General features: G+C 46.2%; 1 protein-coding gene across 9 annotated transcripts in view; it reads right to left on the bottom strand.

The window, feature by feature from the left end:
* Nucleotides 1-21,859, bottom strand: part of LOC119968391 — a 153,486-nt gene that overhangs the window by 107,556 nt on the left and 24,071 nt on the right. For all 9 annotated transcript variants that reach the window (XM_038801189.1, XM_038801190.1, XM_038801188.1 and 6 more), the window contains 3 exons: nucleotides 20,795-20,970; nucleotides 13,819-13,993; nucleotides 4,049-4,235 (listed from right to left, as the gene is read on the bottom strand). In XM_038801189.1, coding sequence (XP_038657117.1) covers nucleotides 4,049-4,235; nucleotides 13,819-13,993; nucleotides 20,795-20,970 — 538 coding nt within the window. The remainder of the gene's footprint in view (nucleotides 1-4,048; nucleotides 4,236-13,818; nucleotides 13,994-20,794; nucleotides 20,971-21,859) is intronic.

Raw genomic sequence — 21,859 nt, 5'->3', positions numbered from 1 at the left:
TTTTTTTATACCGGTTTCAAATACATTCTTCTTATACTTGATTTCTTTCTTATTTTCTTTTTCTGTGGAGTAGGGCTGCCAACACTTTACAATTGGCTTGGAGTCTCCAAGAATTGAAGATCAATCTCCCGGACACTGCTGTGTGCAACGCTAGAGAAAAATTATTGGTGCATTGAAGCAGATTGCTTTTTTAAAAAGCATTTTATTTGACCATTTCTATTTATCAGATACAAAAATATTGAAAATGGGGTTTTTGGTGGACAGCCAAGCATCATCCAAATGGGTAGTGAGTGTTGTTGTTTTCCAATTGGTGTAGGAAGGCAGTAAGTCACAAAGATGGATGTATTGACTGACTAATGGCTGGAGCATAGAGCTAAGTCATGTAATGAGCAGTGCCCTAATCCCACTCAGTTTTTGGCCCCACAGCCAAATGTTTTTGAATAGTAACGAGCGCATCACAATCTGGCATCCATTTTGAAGCATCAATTTGCTACCAGTATGTGCGCGTCAGTCCCATAAATATGGCCTCAAACAGTTCCTTCAGCGGTATTCCATGCAAGCAATGAATCCATACAAATACATGGGGTACCGTTTTCCAGCAGCCGAGACGGCAGGCCATTGGCCATTGGCCATTGGTGGGATTTTCCGCTCCCCCCCAGTGTCTAAGGCATTTTGAGTGGCTTGCCCATCCTGCCATTGGGGAATCCACCACAGAGGGTCACCTTCGGCGGTACTGGAAGTTCGCACCGGCAGAAAGGGCCGGAAAACCCCACCCAAGAGAACCATTATTTCCCGTCAACAATGCCAAGAAATGGGATGAGCTAAACACGCAATGTGTCATCAAAATGGGAACATGGGTGAAGGAAGCACCACATTTCTTTTTCTGCCTGCCCTTTTCCCAAGACACATACCATTCCCAGCCTACAGAGTAACCAGGGTGCAGCTTACAGCCCTGTTAAGTCTGTTGGTGCCAAAGGCTGTGTGAAAACAATTAATGGAGGTGGATCGGTTGTAGGAGCATAGGAAGAAAGTAATTAGGAGCAATTTAGCCCTTCAAGCCTGCTCGGCCATTCAATCAGATCATGGTTGGTCACTTCCTGGTCTCAAATCTACCACCCTGCCGGTTCCTCATATCTTTTTAACTCGTTTTTTAAAATCAGAAATATATCCATCTCCTTCTTGAAATCATGTAACGATTCAGACTCCACCGCACTATGGGGCAGCAAATTCCCAAAATTCACCACCCTCTGAGAAATAGTTCCTCCTCACCTTAGTTTTAAATCTACCACCTCTCAACCTATATCTGTGACCTCACGTTCTAGACTGACCTACAAGGAGGAATATTTGGCCTGCGCTTACTTTATCAATAACTCTTAGTATTTTATACACCTCGATCCGATCCCCTCTCATTCTTCTAAACTCCAGCGAGTATAAGCCCAAACTTCAAACTCTCCTCATACGTCACCCTTTTCATCCCCGAATCAGTCTGGTGAACCTCCTCTGAAAACCTCCAATGCCGCTACATCCTTCCTCAAATAAGGAGTCCAAAACTGGGCACAATACTCCAGATGTGGTCTCACCAACACCCATACAATGGCAACAACACTTCCCTACTTTTATACTCCAATAAAGGCTAAAATTCCATTTGCTTTTTTAATTACATACCGTACCTGCATACTGACTTCCTGTGATTCATGAACAAAGACACCCAGATTCCTTTGTCCAGGCGCATTTTGAATCTGCTTTACATGTAAATAATAAATTGCCTTTCTTTTTTTTGGCCAAAATGACTAACCTCACATTTATCCACATTAAACGCCAGCTGCCAAATTTTGGCCAATTCTCCTCGCCTATCGACATCCATCTGAAACTCATTATCTCCTCTTCATTTCCTGCTTTCCCACCTATTTTAGTTTCATCCACAAATGTTGTTATGGTACACTCTGTCCCTGCTTGCAGATTATTTATATTAGTGATGTTGATTGAGGGGTAAATATTTTACAGTACTCCAGGGAAAACCCCCCACCTCCACTTCAAATATTACCTCAAGGCCTTTTACACCCAGCTCAGAGAGAATATATAGTTCAAGTTATATTCCTCAGATATATTGCTCGGGTTAACATCTCATCTGAAATTTGGCAGCTCTCACAGTGCAGCACTCCCCAGTACTAGCATTGTCACCCTGCATCCAAACCCATGATCTCTACAACCTAGAACGACAAGGGCAGCAGATGCATGGGTACATCACCGCCTGAAGGATTTCCTCCAAGCCACACACCAACCTGACTTGGAACTATGGGCAGGATTTGCCAGGTGTCTGTGGCATGTTTCAGGGTGGCAGAGGCGACCCTCCATTGGCCGGCGGAGGGATCTTTTTTTATGTAAATTTAGAGCACCCATTTTTTTCCAATTAAGGGGCAATTTAGCGTGGCCAATCCACCTAGCCTGCACATCTTTGGGTTGGGGGGGTGCGAAACCCATGCAGACACAGGGAGAATGTGAAAATCCACCCAGTCAGTGACCCAGAACAGGGATCAAACCTGGGACCTCGGCGCCGTGAGGTAGCCGTTCTAACCACTGCGCCACCGTGCTGCCCTTGCGAAGGGATCTTTTGATTCCACAGTGGTTTCCCGTTCTATACTCCCCACCCCTGCTGCTGGGAAATTCACGGGAAGGGTGGCCGAAGAATTCAGAGGTTCCGATTTGAATGATGAGTCGTTGGGGCATCTCCAGTATGTGGGCTTAGGCCTCATTTCCGATGAGCTGGTAAACTGTGGTGAATAACAGACTGCCCCCCAACAGCATTGGCCCTCATGCAATTCAGGAAGGTGGGAGTGACTGGGTCTGAAGGAAGCTGAGTTGGAGGGTAGTGGTGACACACCAACCATACTTCAGGACACTGCATTACAAATGGCTGTGAAGTTCATGCCTCCATGAACTATGTTGTCTCAAATTTTTGCTCAGCTGGCCAGAGCGCAGATTTCAGGAAACCGTTCTTCTGGAAATTAACAGAGACTGGAAGATCCCACGGGCAGAAAGGACCAGAAAATCTCATCCAAGAGAACCATCCTTTCCCATCAAGAAATGGGATTCCTTTAACACATAAGGCAGTATCTTCTCTATCATAATGGGAACATGAGTGAAGGAAGCACCAGCATATTTCCTCATGTCTAAAATTCAGAGCATTTGGCTAGCTGCCTCTGCCACCTCTCGCCCTTTCCCTAGGCAAATTACTTTTGGGGCTCACCCTACCACAGCCCTTAATGCACTTTCTTCTCTATTTCCGCTCAGGCCCTCTCCTAGCTCATAATGACCTTGATTCTTTTTTTGACATCTTTTTTTTCCTTTATTCCTTCATGAGATGTGGGCATTGCTGGCTAGGTCAGCATTCTAATGCCCATCCATAATTGTCCTTCAGAAGATGGCAGTGAGCACCTTGTCCTAACACTCACTGAGTTCCAATCAACCACCATCATTCTGCTCACTGACCTACATGGGCTCTTGGTTAAGTCGCACCTGCATTTTAAACCCTTACCCTTGTTATCAAATCTATCCATGGTCTCATCTCATCTCTATCTCCATTATCGCCTTCGGCCCCTTAACAGAAACCGGCGCAATTCCGATTCAAGCCAGCTGAGCAGTCCCAATTTTAATTGTTTTCATCATTGGTGGCCTTGCCTTCATTTGCCAAGGTACTAAATTCTGGAATTTCCTCCCTAAACTTCTCCACTCCAACCTCTATTTTCTCTTTTAAGACACTATTTAAAAGCTACTTCTTTCTAATCACCTTCAATATATCTTCTACATGACCTGATGCCAAAATGTCTTTGATAACGTACCAGTGAAGTACCTTGGGATGTTTTATGAAATTAATGTGCTTATAAATATAAATTATTGTTGTTTTTTGTCTTGCACAGGTTTATCGCCAACTGATTAATGGAGGTTGTCTGCTAGGGTTAGTCATTATATTACGTGACTACCAGGATTGTAAGACTGTATTGAGTCTGGTTTTTCTTCATCGCCAATTCCTGCAGCTCTGACAACTGACCTGTATGGGAGGGATACACTGGGTCCAGGTCTGGAGTTGCTGTAAATAGCCACAGATGAAGTTAGAGAGGTGGGCCCGCATGGAAAGCTGTGTAAAGGCATTGCTGTGATAAATTGCTTGATAAAGGGTTCACTTTCACACGATATCATCTCTGCTTGGTCACTTTCATCAAACTGTGATAGGAAATCTGTGGAAAAAGTAAAGCGGAATATTTCTTGCATTAGGAAAATGGCTTCATTATCCATTAGGGAAAAATGTACATTTTTCATAAATAATCAATAATACATTTAAAAATCTTACATCTGCGTGTAGTTACTTTTCTGTTACACTTCTGCTTATTTTTTCTAATATAAATTCCCATGTCCTCTTTTACAATGGAATCGGCCGATAAACGGTGAACTTGTCACACTGGAATTACATCCGCTAACCAGTGCTGGCAATGTGGGGATGCATTCTTGTATTTCCCAGGTTCTCAGCTTGTACTGCAAAAAGAAGCTTGTGTTGCACCCAACTCTGCTTCCCCAAATGTTGTATATTGTGTTTCTAATATCATGTAATTCTAATAACATGAAATTCAAGTCTAAAAGTAAATTCCGAGAAGATGGAGAGACGGTGGCATAGTAGAAATTTCAATGAACTAATAATCGACAGGCCAGGTCTAACACTCTGAGATCGTAGATACTAAACCTAGGGCTGGTGAGATTTAAATTCAATTAATATCTGGGCTATATAAAAAGCAGCCTGTCTCGGTAATGGTGATCACAAAGCCATTGTCAATTGTAAAAACCCACCTGGTTCACTAATGGTTGACTCTTAATTGCCCTCTCAAAGTGGCCTAGCAAGCCACTTACTTGAAGGGCAATTAGGAATGAGCAATAATCCATGTGGGGTTTGCACATTCTCCCTGTTTCTGTGTGGGTCTCACCCCCACAACCCAAAGGTGTGTAGGGTAGGTGAATTGACCACACTAAATTGCCCTGAATTTTAAAAAAAGGGTACTCTCGATTTATTTTTTAAAGAGGGATGAGCAATAAATGCTGGCCTTGTCATCCTTTGAGCCAATAAAGAATGACATTAAAATAAGGATTGAATTATATCGTCCAATTATCCCCACCTGTCCAAAACTGGAAAACTAAACATGGCTTTGATTCTTCCTGTGTAAAAACACAGTAAATCTATTATTTAAAGTTACAAGGCTTTTAGCACAGCCTCGAATTTTTGTAACTTCGACTTCTTACTAACTTTGGACTCTTTTGATCAACGTCTCAGTGGCTGGAGGTTAAGGAGCACTTTCTTCATCAGAGTGTGTCAAGCAAAGTATTTGCTCGATTAGAGTAAGTGGCTAAAGAGCCATGGGTCATTTTCATCAGAGCAGCCTAACTCACAAGTAACGCATTGGAAAGATGGAGAACAGGATGATGTACCCCAATGTATATTCCAACTATTATATCAAATCGATTTTCTACTTATTCCTTCAGAGTTAATGCCTCTTTGCATGAAACATAGCAGCCAAATATAATGCATGCTCTACAAATTTGTTGGATGGAGGGAAGACTAGTGTTCTATCAACTATTTACATTTTCTTTTGGCTGGAAATCTCTAGCTGTTCGGATTCTCTTTTCCAGCCGGAAGCGCACCCCCGCCCGCGTGTTTCTGGGCTGCGTGGGGTGGCTTCAATGGTAGATTCCATTGACAAGCAACGAGAAGAGAGAATCCCACCATCAAAGAACAGCTTGCTGCCGGGAACACATGGCTGGGGAACTGGAGAATCCAGTCTAAATTGATGCATCACTTTGCATCTGAAAGAATGGAAAGTAGGCCCATTGCCACTCAGTAACTGAAAGAAGGAACTTGCATTTACATGGCATCTTGCCTAATTTCAGAATGCCCCAATTTAATAACTTTGGAAGTGTTGTGTTTGTTGCGTGTAGAAAATGGAGCAGTCAATTTGCACACAGCAAATACCCACCAACACCATGAGGTAGTGGGCAAATAATCAGTGACCGCTTTGACAGAGTGATCCAGAATCGAAACGTTAGCTCCCTTCTCCACAGATGCTGTCAGACCTGCTAGGATTGTCCAGTATTTTCCATTTTTGTTTCAAATTCCAGCATCCGCCGTAAGTTGCTTTCAGCCAGATAATCTGTATTTACCATATTTATTGAGGGATAAGTATTGGCCATGGCACTGGGAAAAGTCCCCCTACGCTCCTTTAAAATAGTCCCACCTGATCTTTAACATCCAGTAGAGGAGATAGCTAGCACCTCAGTTTAATTTTGCACCCAAAAAACGACAGCTAGGAAAAAAAAGTTCAAGCCAGTATTCTTGTTTCTCAATTTTTACAGATGTTCCATTTTAAGGTATACTAGACTATTTCAGACCAGCATTAGAGTCATAGGGCACAATTTAGTGGCTGCGTTGTGCTTCAGCGAGAGTGCAACAGGCCATTACATCACGAGAGAGGGCAAAATGTAGAATTGCGTCATGCGCCGCTCTGTTTGCGATCTAACCGGCTGGCTCCCACTGGCAAAATTAGGATATTCCCTTAGTATGGCGAAAAACCAATAAACACCAATTAAGCCCAATCTCCAACAATTAATGGAAACAACACCCTATCTAACTGCCTCCCGGGATCTGCAGGTCGAGGGGGGGGGGGGGGGGGGGGGGGGGGGGGGGTGGTATGGGGAGTGTGGTCTGGTGTCCAGTGCCAACTCAGCCATGTAACTCGGTGGAGGTTTTTGATCCTCTTGCGGCACTGGACTGCCAGCCCGCCTCGTCACAGTCCTCGAGCTGACAGTCTCTGCCACTTCCTCCGGGGTGGCACTGATTGACCCTCCCAGACCCTCGAGTGAATAGGCCACCCATCAGACCTCAACCATGTCCAGTAATCTGTCCAGGTCGACATCTCCAAATCATGGGGCTGGTCTTCCCGGTGGCGTGGCTGCGAGCTGAGTGTGGTTGACTGTGCAGGATCGGTTTACGTGCTCAGCGAGGAGCCGGTAAATGGGGTTGGCAGTGCAGGATCGGTTTAAGTGCTTAGCGGTGAGCCGGTGAGTGGGGTTGGCTGTGCAGGAGCAGTTTAAGTGCTTAGCGAGGGGCCGGTGAGTGCGATCCAGGTGAATCAACCTGTGGGACCATCATTTCCGACGCAAAGCCTGTAGGGCCTCATTAAGTGGGCCAATTAATGTTTCATAGCGGTGCCGGCCTCGCCGGACCTAGTGTCGGGAAGGTCGCGGCAGTTTCCGCTCGCTACCACACTTCGAAACCTTTTGGTTAAATCGCGCCCATAGAGTTTTACAGCACAAAATGAGTCCCTTCGGCCCATCATGTTTGTGCCGTCCATCAAGCACCTATCTATTCTAATCCCAATTTCCAGCACTTGGTTGGTAGCCTTGTGTGCTATTCTGATTTCCCAGTTTTTACTGTTTTATTTTCATTCTGGGGGGCATTGCTCCCTCAATATCGTGCTGAAATACCAGCTATGGTTCAGATGGTAGCAAGTTCCCTCTGAGTCAAACGTTCGCAGGTTCAAATCCCACTCCACGGCTTGCCCACTAAATCAAGGCTGGCACTCCAGTACTGGGTACTGCACTGTCAGAGATGCTTCTCTCTTGGATGAAACGTTAAACCAAAATCTCATCTGCCTGCTTGTTTGAATGAAAACTATCCTATGGCATTCTTTGATGAAAAGCAAAGGGGATTATCCCTGATGTCCTGGCCAATACTTGTCGCTCAATCAACATTGCAAATAGCAAAACATCAACTACCTGTATTACATTTCGAAAGTACGTCATTAGCTGAGGTTTGTGGTCGTTGTGAAAAGCCTGGATTTGGGGCGGCACAGTGGCACAATGGTTAGCAGTGCATCTTCACAGCTCCAGGAACCATCAATTCACCAGACACGTTCTTTCCGATATGAACAGTAGTTTTAATCTATTTACTATAGAGCCAGCCTGTTACGATGAACTCTCGGTGAACTGCAGGCTGACTCTGGACAAGGGTATTTACACAGCAGCACAAGGGGGAGGAATCATGGGTGGAGCCAAGGGTGGAGCCCCACACAAACTCCTGAGCATTCCCAGAGCTACTCCCCCTGGTGGTCGGATAGCGCTACTGCGCTTACAAAGATACAGTGTGAATTACCAAGTTACATTCACCACACAGGGGCCTGGGATCAATTCCGGCCTCGGGTGACTGTCTGAGTGGAGTTTGTACATTCGCCCCATGTCTGCGTGGATTTCCTCCGGGTGCTCCTGTTTCCTCCCACAGTCACATAGATGTGCAGGTTAGGTGGATTGGCCATGCTAAATTGGCCCTCAGTGTCCAAAAGGTTAGGTGGGGTTACTGGGTTAAGGGATTGGGTGGAGGCGTTGGCTTAAGTAGGGTGTTCTTTCCAAGGGCCGGTGCAGACTCGATGGGCCAAATGGCCTCCTTCTGCACTGTTAATTCTATGATGTACTCATGCCTCAGGAGTGGAACTTGAGTTCACCACCACCAGGGGGCATGAATGAGCATGCCTGAAGCTCAGCCTGTCGACTCTCCCCAAATCCCTGATTGGAGAGCCTAATTCTTGAGCTCTACATCTCTCCTGCCTCTAGTTTGCCCAGCTGAATATAGAGCAAGACTTTCCTCAGTCACGGAGCCACCTTTCTGAAGGGTCCCCAGGCAAATGCTTAGCCTGTTCTTTTGGAGAGTTCAGTGCAAATGGGGAGCACAGCATGTATTCAGAGACAGATTTATAACATTGTAAAACTTCATTCACGGTCCCTGTGGGAAAATTCCAGACACAAACAAACATCCCATTATTCAATGGAAAATCTTCTAACCCTACCTCGGTATTCAGAAGAAGAAAATCAGGCCCGCTATTTCTGATTGTGCTTTTTGATTTTGTTTGTTTGTTTTTAAATGTTATTTTAGGACTGTAGTCATGGTAACATTTACAATAGAATGCAGGCCTGAACATGTGGACATCAAATACGCACTGAAAGGCAAATGAAGACATGAGCAGCAAGATAGGCACCATGGAAATGATCAAACAGTGCGTACTTTTTGTAAAGGTTACATGCATTAGGCTTTTATACAAATTCACTCACTTGTCACACGTTTTGGTGAAAGGTGCACGGAAGCCTTGAAAATTCAAGCAACATTTTCTGATGTATCAAACTTGTGTTTAATAAATTGCTCCGCGTGTAATAATAATAAGTCTTTTACAGAGATTTAAAACTCAACAACCAGGTTACAGCTTTTGATTGCTCCTGCTGTCATGAAGAAGGTAAGCCATGAGATGGCGGAGAAGGCCGCAAGGCCGTCGACTGAGGCCTATTTTACAATCCCTTCCTCTGCCCTTGCTGCAATGAGCCACGTAGACTAGAGATGAAGTTCGGACCTTCCCTGTTTCGTATGGTTCATTACCACAGGATCATAAAGTGCAGCAGGAGGACATTCTGCCTATTGATCCTTTGCTTGCTCATTAAAAAGGGATCCAATTTGTCCGATCCCAGGATCTACCCATAGCTCCATTCATTCCCTTTTAAGTATTTATCCAATTCCCCTTTGAGCGGCTCTGATGATCCTGCTCCCACCTTCCTTTCAGGCAGTGCATTTCAGGTGATTACAATTCCGTATCGCCTGAAAAAAAAATCACCTTTCCCTTAGTGCATGTGGCATGCAAAACCACCAGGCAAAGATTTCAATTTATTACAGCTGATGGTGGCAATTGTTATAGGTTGTGAAATGAAGTGAAGCTATTTGTTTTTAGATAACGTAAGTAATGCTCTGTGCACTCCAATGTTGCAAGGACTTTTGTTCCAAAGTTAATTTTGTATTGAGGAAGGCGCTAGGATTCTTCAAGCTGACTGCCCCAGGCAACGAGAATTTCCCACCTGAGATACAGTCTCGTCCTATGGTGGAGGTGAACGGTATTAATGGATGAACATATAGCAGAGAATTTGGTCTCATCCTGACTTGTTTTTGGACAAGCAATGGGATAAACAACAAGTGTGGAGTTGAGGTCTGTGTGGACAAATGAAAGATGGGTGCTAGCGGCCTTCATGGCTCAGCACTTCTAGATATGTCACCATGGAAGGAAGTGGACAACGAATAGGAGAAGTATGTAGTAACAGGATCTGGCATATATAGCGTTAATGCGCAACTGAGTACAGTACCACCCACACGGGGATAACTCGTAGCCTATACCCTTTACTGTACAAGTGTAAATAGTTTGAGTAAATAAGAAAGACTTGGAGTGCAATCTACCAGCTACATCGCGCCTCAATGGGAATAAAGGGAATAAAGGCCAAGATTGATGTCAACTCAAACTCAACACCAATGTTTTTCAGAGCATGACTGGTCCCTTACGCCTTGAACCAAAATGTGGAAGCTGAACTTAAATGCCTGGAAGAACTAGGAATTATCAGATCCATGTAGTTTTCAGAATGAGCAGCCCCCATTGTCCTTGTATCAAAGCTGGACTTCTCCGTTAGGATATGCGGGGACTATAAACTCATAATCAACCAGGCAGCCCAAGTCAATTAATACCCACTTGAAGACCTTTGTGTGGAGTTGGTGGGGCCTGAAATATACCAAACCCAACTTCAGTCAAGTCTACTTGAAGATTCTCAAAAGTTTGCACCGATTAACATGCATAAAAGCCTGTTTCAATACACCAGTTTACCCTTTGGCGTCTCTTCGGCCTGTGTGGTATTCCAATGCAAAATGGAGAATCTGCTCCAGGCTTGTGGTCTACTGTGGTGGTATGATTAGCATAGCTGCCTGCCATTGGTGCAGAACACCGGCTTACCATTGGCCCTGGTCGGTCATGTGCCTCTCGACCGGTTGGTTGAGACCAGTCATGTGACGGCTCCCCGATTGGTCGAGAGGCTGAGTTAACCCCGCCTCCAGGGCGGGGTATAAATACCCAGTACTCCCGGTGGTCATCCTTCTACTGTAATCGACTGCAGGGCTAACATCTAGTATATTAAAGCCATACTTTTGTTCAGCAACTCGTCTCGTGTTCAATTGATGGTACATCATCTACCTCAGTGACATTCTAGTGACAGGAACATCAGATGAAGAGCACATGACAAGCTTAGAAGAGGTGCTAAGAAGATTCAGAGATGTAAGAATCCGGCTGAAATGCGAGAAGTGCACCTTCCAAATTGGTAAGGCCATTTACCTGGGGTTCAGAGTGGACTCAAAACGCCTGCATCCACTTGAAGACAAGGTAAGAGCCATACAATAAGTCCCGGCACCTAAGAATGTGGCAGAATTAAAGTCCTTCCTAGGGATGGGAATCTATTGTGGTCAATTTAATCCCAACCTGGCAACGACATTGGTGCCACTACACTTGCTCTTAAGAAAACATCAGTGCCATTGGAAGGAATCACATGAGCAAGACTTCCAAAACGTTAAGCTGGTCTTACAGTCATTGAGCCTATTGGCTCACTTTGGTAGTGGTGGTTCGCTTTGGTAGACTAGGGATCGGGAGGAGGGTCAATGTGAGTGACTGGGAGGGTCAGTTGTGCAGCTACCCAAGAGTTATACTAAGTTTTAATTTGTCTAACTTTTCCTGGGTAACTTCAGGTAAGTACATTGAGCTGTCCAACGGCTCTGACTCTACCTTAGAGTCAGAGACAGTCACGATGTCCCAGGGAGCAGGGAAATTTCCCGTCGTAACTTTAAGCTTCCAGACAATTCCCACAGAATTATGCATGTCGGGATTTCTACAGTCATCACAATCATTTGGTGGTCCATACAATCCAGAGACCAGAAGATTTGGCCCCAGCTGTGTGGTACTGCCCCTTTAAAGGGCATGCCCTTTCTGTCTATGTGACCAGCTCAGTGCCTATCATGCAGGAACATGTGAACCAATGAGGACAAAGCAGGAGGCACGGGGGGGCGGGTCTGGTCAGAGTGAAGCTGGCAGCCAGAGTGTGAACACCGATATAGGAATTTTGTCCCTGGAGATAAATTAGCCTTGTTAGTTGCCAATAAATACTTTGTTCTTCATTACTACCATTTACCTGGTATTGCCTCGAACCACCACAGCCCCATAATGTCTAGCACAAGTTACATAGATTGGATTGCTTTTCAACAACAGGCAGCAACAAGTGGCTCAATATTAGCTGTGTACAGTACCTTGGAATAGCCTTTGTTTTGAGATATTGTAAACAACCCAGGGCAATATCCTCAAACTCTAGTAGTTATGACTACACCACAGGAAATCTAGGGTGGGATCAGGCCTTTGACCTGGATCTAGGATGCATTCAATCATAAAACTGAATCATATTCAGATTCCAAATGTGGCAATTCATCAGCAAACATCAATCCGTGACTGTTGGTGAATCAGTGTATACATTATTCAGATTCTATGGGATGGGTCTGTTTAGCATGGCCTCTCATTCACAAACAACCTGAGGCAACATCATCAAAATTTACCTGCGAGGGTATCCCAATTTGGGACACCGGTTCATAGGGGTGCATAGTTTGTCTTTGGAATGTTGTGAGCAGACAAGTGAAAACCCAGTGAGAATACACAGCCCAGTTGTCATGTAACAATTATTAAAGACTATTTACTAAATTAAAGAAAAGACAAATGTACACGAATAGAACTATACCACTATACCACACTAAGACAATTAAGTATAGGAATTAGTAAACTCACACACTGTTTATACACCGTGTTCCAAAATATATACATAGTCCTTAAACTCAGGGACTTCCCTTTTCCCCCAAACAATATCCAAGTTAAATAAAGCTATAAGTGAAGATCGGAATATAGTTACCACACAATAAAGGGGTTTGATTAAGTCTGGAAAATGTTGTGGCCTGGCCCAGTGAAGACCTTGGAACTAACATTTAGAGTGTGTTAGGTGTAAACTTGGTGTAAACTTGGCCTCCAGGCTGATAGCTGGAAACTGGCTTGTCTGCTTCTGAGACTACGAAACGTCAGCTGTTTCTGAGGGAGCTGGCAATTGTACCATTGTTCTCCTTTGATTCTATCTTATCTGTACTCAGCTGTCTGCCCTGCTTGCATTCATTAACTCTAAACACCCCATTGATCTTCACATTGTCTAGGTAAGCTGTTTTTATTAATAAGCTATTCACACCTGATTCTATCTAGATGCCTTCTAATCCTGTTACTCGGATAGACGTATCCATTCCGGCCTTTTGAATATTGGCTATTTCTGTCACTCGGCAGATTCCTACCCCTTGCTGGGCAGCCCCAGTATATTATGTCTTGTTAAATGCATATTACTAGGCAAAACCATGACATTCACCTGGAAAAATAAGGGCAGAAAATGAATGGGAACACCACTGCCTGCAAGTTCTCCTACCCCTACACTATCCTGACCTTGAACTCAAGCAAGAACCAAAAGAAGTTTAGTTTCATTCATCAAAAGCTTTGTCTAAGTAGTAAATTATGAGGAGAGATATGCGTAGTCAATCTAACACAAGATTGAAGGAATTATGCAGTTAACGTTCTCACTGTTAATGATCAAACTGAATTAAAGGAACTCAACGTTCTTCATTTACTCTCACAATACACATATGCATAAAAACAGCTTTAAGAGCTACCTGCTTCTGATTCAGATGCATCACTTGCCAAATTGATTCAGATGCATCACTTTATTCAAAGGTATGTGTTAGTTCAGTACGTTTGCACTGGAGTACAAGCAAAGTGAAAAACTACACGTTGGGACCAGTGTGGGTTTTCCACAAACCTACAGAGGTGAGGAAGTTGTCATCTTTATCTTTGAACTGAGAGCTACCTGGCTGTGCAACCTGTTCACTGCAAGGACGGTCCACTTTATCCTTCATTGTACAATCTTTCCTCTGGCGGCAAGTGACATGTTGAGCCTGGATTACCATCTTCCTCATCTTGTCCTTCAATGGATGTTCCAAATCCTTTCTCTCCACTGTCTGCTCACTGCATTCATCCCATATCTGAAGAATACAATCAATAACAGATGTTTGCTTCCTTGTGTTATTTCCTAGTCACCGACTACTCATAGTCGTGAGGTTTACTTAATCATAACATCAAGGTCAGTCAGCATTTGAAGAGAAGGATAGGGAGATGAGGCAAATTATTTTCTCTCTGAAGGTTCCTACAGTACACGTTGCAGTCCAGATAACCAGGGAAATCGGGCAGAAAGAGTATATGAGAACAGTTAAGAGAACAGTTATGAAGTTAAGAGAACAGAGGCCAAGATGGTGTTCACAAGAACTCAAAGAAACAAAGGGCCCAATCAAAAGGACTTGTTGCACCCAATTCAAAGATGCGACAAGCGAGACCGTTAAATCACGCGAGACATCTCTTGCAAGATTTGCGATGTTCGAGATGCCTTGTGAGATTTAATGAGACTCGGCGAGACTTCGCAATCTGGATCTTGCCCTAAGAAGGCGGGATCCAGTTTGGTATATATAAATAAGCACTCACTTAATTATGTCTGCGCCGAATTTTCCCAAGGCCTGGGATCAAATGTCCTTGCCTGGTAGACCTTGCCATGGCACCATTTAGCACTAGTTCACACAAACGAGGACCCGGCTTAACGGCATATGGGGTGGGGGGGGGGGTTCTCCCAGGCCATCAGAGACTCTCAGGTGGTCAGGTTCTGGGCAGGGTGGTACCCTGGCACTCCCACTGCCACCCGGGCACCTTGACACTGCTAGCCTGGCATTTTGCAGTACTACCTGAGCATCCTGACATTGCCAATGCCATCAGGGTCCCGGATGGCACTGCCATCCTGGAAGGGTGTCAGGCTGACAATGCCAAGTTGGCATTGCCAGGGATCAGGCCTGGGGTGTGCCCTGCCCTTATGAGGTGGGGTGAGGAGGAGGCTCCAAGACCCCCAAAAAGGTAAGTTGAGGCATTGGGTGTGGGGGGGGGGGGGGGGGGGGTGGAGGCCACAATAAGTGGTCCAGAGATCGAGAAGATCAGGGCAGCACATTTAAAAATGGCTGCATTAAAACATTTAGAAATGAAGGTAAGTGCGGCCCCAGTGGGGCAGAGTCCTGCCTGGAAGCGGGGTCATTCTCGGCTGTAGGTGCCGAGAAACACCCCACATAATGCACCAAAAACAGGACTCGTTTACTCATTAATCCACGCCCAAGGTGTTCTGAGTTAAAGAGATAATCACAGTAACTAGATTTAAAGGGAGGTTTCAAACTTCAGAGGCAGATTAAATGTTTGATATCATTTTTATTTTATAAATCTTTTTATTGGGATTTTGAACAAAGTATATTTACTGTTATGTACACAGAATAAGAAATATATATATTAGTGTATATATACATATATAGAAGAGAAGGGCACACCCAAACATACCAAAAAAAAAGTAATAATGAAAAATAAAATAAAAAATAAAACAGTATAACTGGTAGGGTATTGTGCACCAGCTCAACTGCAGCAACTCTGTTGAACTGGCAAAATTATTTACGACACATAAGTAGGCGAATATTTGCGGGGGGGAGGTGGTGGGGGGGTGGAGACCGGGGAGGTAAATATACATTTGGGTGCCGGAGAAACAATTACAGTGGGCAATACAGTACTCAAATGGGTTTGGTGTTGGTGTTGTCACTTGCTTCTCCCAGACGGATCTCGCTGCCGTTGTTGTCTCGCACTCACCACCGCTTTTGCCGTTCCTCCCGTCTTTCGCCTTTATTCTCCTCGTTCTCTGTTCCTGGAGATGCCAAGAGTGCTATCATGTCCCGTGCTCTCCTTCCGGCTGTCATTTCCCTGCCTTCCCCCCACCTCCCTGGTTCTCCTCTTTTGTTCCTGGCCCTTCCCTCTCCCCCCCATCCCCCCCTCCTGTGGTTCGCCTTTCTTTCCTCTTCTGTATAGCTGTCTCCCCACCACCCCCGCCTCTCCCAGTCTATCTCTTCCTCTCATGCTTTGGCTACTTTTCCCTGATTCTTGGCTACCTGGCTATTCTTCTGCTTGTTCGTTGGCCACAAACAGGTCCCGGAACAATTGGATGAACGGCTCCCACGTTCTGTGGAAGCCGTCGTCTGACCCTTGGATGGCGAATTTGATTTTCTCCATTTGGAGAGATTCTGAGAGGTCAAACAGCCAGTCTGCAGCTTTGGGTGGTGCTGCTGACCACCAGCCGAACAGGATTCTACGGCGGGCAATCAGGGAGGCAAAGGCAAGGGCGCAATGATTCCGTCCATGCTGATTTGTGGGTCCGAAATATAGAGGGCGCGATTCTCCCATATGGGGAGAAATCGTAAGGCTGGCGTCAAATCCGGGCGGGTTTGACGCCAGCCCCCCCTTCCCGACCGGGAACCGATTCTGGTCCCCGGTCGGGGCTAGCATCCCGACGCCGTAAACTCCGGCATCGCGGGCTTAACGAATTTCGTTAAGCCCGCTTGCCAGAGTTAGCGCCGGCTGACGCGTCATAAGACGTCAGCCGCGCATGCGCGGATTGGAAGACTCCAACCCGCGCATGCGCGGATGACATCATCGCGCATTTGCGCGAAACCCGCGCATGCGCGGGCCGGGATGCCCCTCAGCCGCCCCGCGAATGGATACTGCGGGGCGGCGGAAGGACAAAGAGTGCGCGGGCATCGGGCCTGCTGCCCGCGATCGGTGGGCACCGATCGCGGGCCCATGGCACCCTTGGCACGGCCGTGGTACTGCCGTGCCAATCGGTGCCATGGTTTTAAAAATCGACAGTTTACGGCCGTTTTTACGAACGGCCAGACCAGGTGTGTTTGCCGTTCGTAAAAAGAGCCGTAAAGAGCTGGGAACTCGGCCCATCTATCAGCTGAGAATCGCTGCCGGCCGTAAAAAAATGGCGGCAGCGATTCGTATCGGGAGTCGGGCGTGGGGGGGGGGAGAATAGCGGGAGGGCGTCGGAACAGCGTGGCCGTAAAATTTTACGAGCCACGCTATTCTCCGCACCATCGGGAGTGCGGAGAATTGCGCCCAGATGATACCACATCAGCATAGAGTGAGACTCTGCTCTCTGCCGACCCTACAGATCCCCCTCCAGCTTTTTGCTGCTCTGAGCGCGATTGCTAGTAGTTCGATCGCTAGAGCAGCGGGGACAGTGCGCATCATTGTCTGGTGCCCCTGTGCAGCTGGAAGTCCACCCTCCTCCCCAGGAATAGATCTGGCTGGTCTGAAGCCCCGAAGACCGCCACTTTCGGGCATGGCTCCACCCTCACCCCCACCACTTTGGACATTGCCTCGAAGAAGGCTGTCCGGTACTGAGCAAGTCTGGGGCAAGACCAGAACATGTGGGCGTGGTTGGCCGGGCCTCCTTGGCACCATTCACATCTATCATCCACCTCCGGAAGAACATACTCATACGAGTTCTTGTTAAGTGGGTTCTATGTACCACTTTTAGCTGCATCAGGCTGAGCCTTGCACACGGGGAGGTGGTGTTGACCCTGTGCAGTGCTTCGCTACAGAGTCCCCACCCTATTTCAATCCCCAGGTCCTCCTCCCATTTATTTCTTGTTGCGTCCAGTATGGTGTTGGCCCTCTCTACCAGTCGGTCATACCTGTCGCTACAGTTTCCTTTATCTAGTATGCTTGCGTCCAGTAACTCTTCCAGTAATGTCTGTCGTGGCGCTTGTGGGTACGTCCTTGTCTCCCTTCGTAGGAAGTTTTTGAGTTGTATCTACCTTAGCTCGTTTCCCCTGGCTAGCTGGAATTTCTCTGCCTGTTCGTCCAGTGTTGAGATCCTGCTGTCCGTGTATAGGTCCCTGACTGTCAGTGTCCCTCCGTCCTGCCCCACCTTTTGAAGGTGGCTTCAGTCAGTGCTGGTGTGAACCTATGGTTTTTGCAGACATAGGTCAGGCCATTTTAGTCAGGCCAAATTGCTGCCGTAGTTGGTTCCAGGATTGGAGGATGGCTATCACCACCGGGCTGCTGGAATGTTTTTTGGGTGGGGATGGGAGTGCTGCCGTGGCGAGATCCGGAGGGAGGTCCCCATGCAGGAGGCCTCTTCCGTGCGCATCCACTAGGCTTCTGGCTCCTTGATCCATCCCCTCATTCGCTTGGCCATTGCCGCCCAGTGGTAGAATTGTAGGTTTGGGAGGGCTAACACCACCCGGGATATTGTTGTTTGTTGGACCTTCTTTGGGATCCTAGCATTCTTCCCCCCACCATATGAACGCCATGATTAGTTTGTCCAGAGTTTTGAAAAAGGCCTTGGGGATGTAGATCGGAATGGATCTAAGTAGGAAGAGGTACCTGGGCAGTACGTTCATTTTGATCATCTGGACTCTTCCCTGCGAGGGAGAGTGGGAGTGTGTTCCATCTTTGCAGGTCCTTTTTTACTTCCTCCGTCAGAGTGGTGAGGTTCCATTTGTGAATCCCTTTCCAGTCATGGGCTATTTGGATCCCCAAGTAGTGGAATTTGTGTTGGGCTTGTTTAAACGGCAGTCCCATTAGTGCTGCTCCCCCCACTTGTGGGTGTACCAGGAAGATCCTGCTTTTGCTCATGTTGAGTTTGTAGCGCGAGAAGGCGCCAAACTCTTTCAGCAGCACAATGATTCCGTCCATGCTGATTTTTGGCTCCGATATGTAGAGGATACCACATCTGCATAGAGTGAGACTCTGCTCTCTGCCGACCCTTCAGATCCCCCTCCAGCTTTTTGCTGCTCTGAGCGCGATTGCTAGCGGTTCGATCGCTGGAGCGAGCAGCAGCGGGGACAGTGGGCATCCTTGCCTGGTGCCCCTGTGCAGCTGGAAGTATTGGGAGTTGGTGTTGTTGGTCCGTATGCTCGCCAAGGGAGCGTTGCAACGGAGCTTTACCCAGGAGGTGAACCCTGTTCCAAGCCCGAACTGCTCCAGATATTTCCATTCGACTCTGTCGAAGGCCTTTTCTGTGCCTGGGGAGACGATCACCTCTTGTGTTCTCTCCCCGGAGGGGGTCATTATCACGTTCAGCAGGCGCCTGATGTTCGAGGTAAGATGTCTACCTTTGACAAAGCCCGTCTGGTTCTCTGCGACCACCTCTGGTATGCAGTCTTCTAGCCTTTTGGCTAGGATTTTGGCCAATATTTTGGCAGCTGCGTACAGCAGTGAGATGGGTCTGTATGACCCACATTCCGTTGGGTCTTTGTCTTTCTTAGGTATCAACTAGATTGAGGCCTGTGCTAGCGAGGGTGGCAGTGTGCCCCTAGCTAGCGAGTCTGTGAACATCTCCCGCAGATGCGGGGCCAGCGCTGTCGCAAATGTTTTGTAGAAGTCCGCCGGGAACCCGTCTGGTCCTGGCGCCTTCCCCACCTGCATGGAGCTAATGCTGTCCATGATCTCTCCCAGTGCTAGTGGTGCTTCCAGGCCCCGTTTTCTGCCCTTCCCCACGACTGGTATGTCCAGTCCATCAAGGAACCGGTTCATCCCAGCCTTCCCCGTTGGGGGCTCTGGGGTGTACAGCCCTTGGTAGAAGGCCTTGAAGGTTTTGTTAATCCTCTCTGGTTCTGTTTCCAACATGCCTCTGGTACCCCTGATTTGTGCAATTTCTCTGGTGCGTGCCTGCTTTCTCAGCTGGTGTGCCAACAGGTGCTGGCTTTGTCTCCGTGTTCGTATAGGGTCCCACGTGCCTGGGGAGATGGTGCACTGCTTTCCTGATGGAGAGCATTTGACATAATTTTAATACAGTCTAGGAATCTGAAGTTAAAGAAATAGTGAGCAGTTTGCACAGCAGTCAGGACAAAGAAATCCTAAGAGGTTGGTGTGAAATCCTTGACTGGATTCACTGTTAAAAGTGGAGCAGAAGCTTTGTTTAAAAGGATCTCTTCTAAAACCTGGACTGGATTTCAGAATGCAAACCGCCAAGGGAAAGAAGACTTTAACTTGGGCTCAAAATGGAGTGTGTACTTGACCATAGTCATCTTGTGTGTTTAAAAGGGACTTTTTTGTGTAAATGAGACCATTGTAGCTTCAGGTGTACTTTGTTAATCTTCAAAACTGTATGTATTTGCTCGGCTAAGGGGGAGTGAAGTAGTATTGTATTATAATCTAATTTTTCATGTTTAATAAAACTTTGTTCTTGCTTTAAAAAGTCCTGTAACTCTGTCCCTCCATGTTTTGTTTTAAAAAAGTAAACGTTATGGCCTTTTGAGCCAGGGTTCCATTCAGGGATCTTCCCATCCAGTTATAACATGAACTGGGATCGTAACAGGCATGAGGTGTGTGTGACAGAGAATCAGTGTGAGTGTGTGTGTGTGAGAGGGAGAGAGACAGAGAGAAAGAGAGAGAGAGAGAATCCGTGTGAAGTGCGTGTGAGAGAGAGAATGAGTGTGAGGTGTGTGGTCTACATGTGTGCCTGTGTGTGCGTGTGTGAGAGAGAGAGCGAGAGTCAGTGTAAGATTGTGGTGTGTGTTTGATAGAAAGCTAGATCTATCAGTGTGTGTGAGAAGACCTTTGTGTATGGATGCATTTTTGGTGTGGATGTACAAGTGTCCATGTGTGTGTGCGTGTGTGCATGTGGATGTGTGTGAAGGGAAGGATTTCGAGTGCCCTAGTTCAGAGTATGATGCAGTTCAAGAAGACAACTCACCACCACCTTCTGAAGGGCAATTAGGGATGGGCAATAAATGCGGGATTAACCAGCGATGCTCACATCCCATAAATTATTTTTTTTTAAAAATTAATTCTTGGTAACTCATGAGTATATGCGTGTCTGACAGACTCCACCATGTCTGGGTTTCATTTGCCATTAATGTTGGTTACAACTTTCAATTGAAGGAAAAATATTCAAAGGCAGAAAGAGGAAATGGTTTGTTCACCTGTTCCGTGCAGTCACTCCATTCTGTCAGTAAGTGGTGCTGCCTGTATTCCCACTCCGTCTGCAGTTTGGCTAGTTCAGATCGAATACACTGAATGTCATTTTCAATCCTCACAATTCTCTTCCTTGACTCTTTACTCTCCTCTTGCAGACTAAGGAACTCCAGAGTCATCCCATCTGTAGATACATTAAATCAAACATAAGTGAAGGGAAGAAACAGGCAAAAGCAACAGGGCAGTGGGTATGGTACTTGGTGGTCAGATACTGGGCTAATGTAGCCCAGAGGCCTGGGCTAATGACCTGGAGATTAAAAACAGAAATTTATGGAAATAGTCACCCAGTCAGGCAGCATTGAGTTAACGGTCAAGGTTTTCTGGCCATTCCTGCTAGCGAGATCATATGATCCTGCTTCCCCAGAAACAGAAGGTGCAGCAATGGGAAAACCCATTGACAGCAGTGGGACAAGAAGATCCTGCCACCAGCTAATGACAGGCCACCTTTGCCACCACAAGATGCACCATGGGGGGCAGAAACACCCACCCAACATTTCGAGGCCCCTCAGTTATGATCGAACCTGGAATATTAACCCAGTTTCTCTCCACAGACACTGCCTGACCTGTTGAGTATTTCCAACATTTTCTGTTTTTAGTTCAGATTTCCAGATTTTTAGAATGACCTGGACACACTGGTTAATACAAATCTCACCAGTAAAACTATTAGATTATTAAAAGAAAAACATCTGGTTCACTAATGTCCTTTAGGGAAGGAAATCTGCCGTCTTTACCTGGTCTGGCCTACATGTGACTCCAGACTCACAGCAATGTGATTGGCTCTTAACTGCCCTCTTAAAATATGTAGCAAGCCAGCAATTTAGTTGTATTAAAGAAGGTTGGTCACTGTAACCTTCCCAAGGACAATTAGGTAAGGACCAAAATTGGTGACCTTGCTAGTGATGCCCACATGCTGTGAATCAAAATGAAAGAAACAATATTGGGCCTGATAAATAATGTAAGTAATATTGCTCATTATCCAACCAAATGTTTTGACAAACAATGCCTTGAAATTA

Source organism: Scyliorhinus canicula, chromosome 1 (genome assembly GCF_902713615.1).
Source record: "Scyliorhinus canicula chromosome 1, sScyCan1.1, whole genome shotgun sequence".
Lineage (NCBI taxonomy): Eukaryota > Metazoa > Chordata > Chondrichthyes > Carcharhiniformes > Scyliorhinidae > Scyliorhinus > Scyliorhinus canicula.
This window is presented reverse-complemented; position numbering and strand designations above follow the sequence as displayed.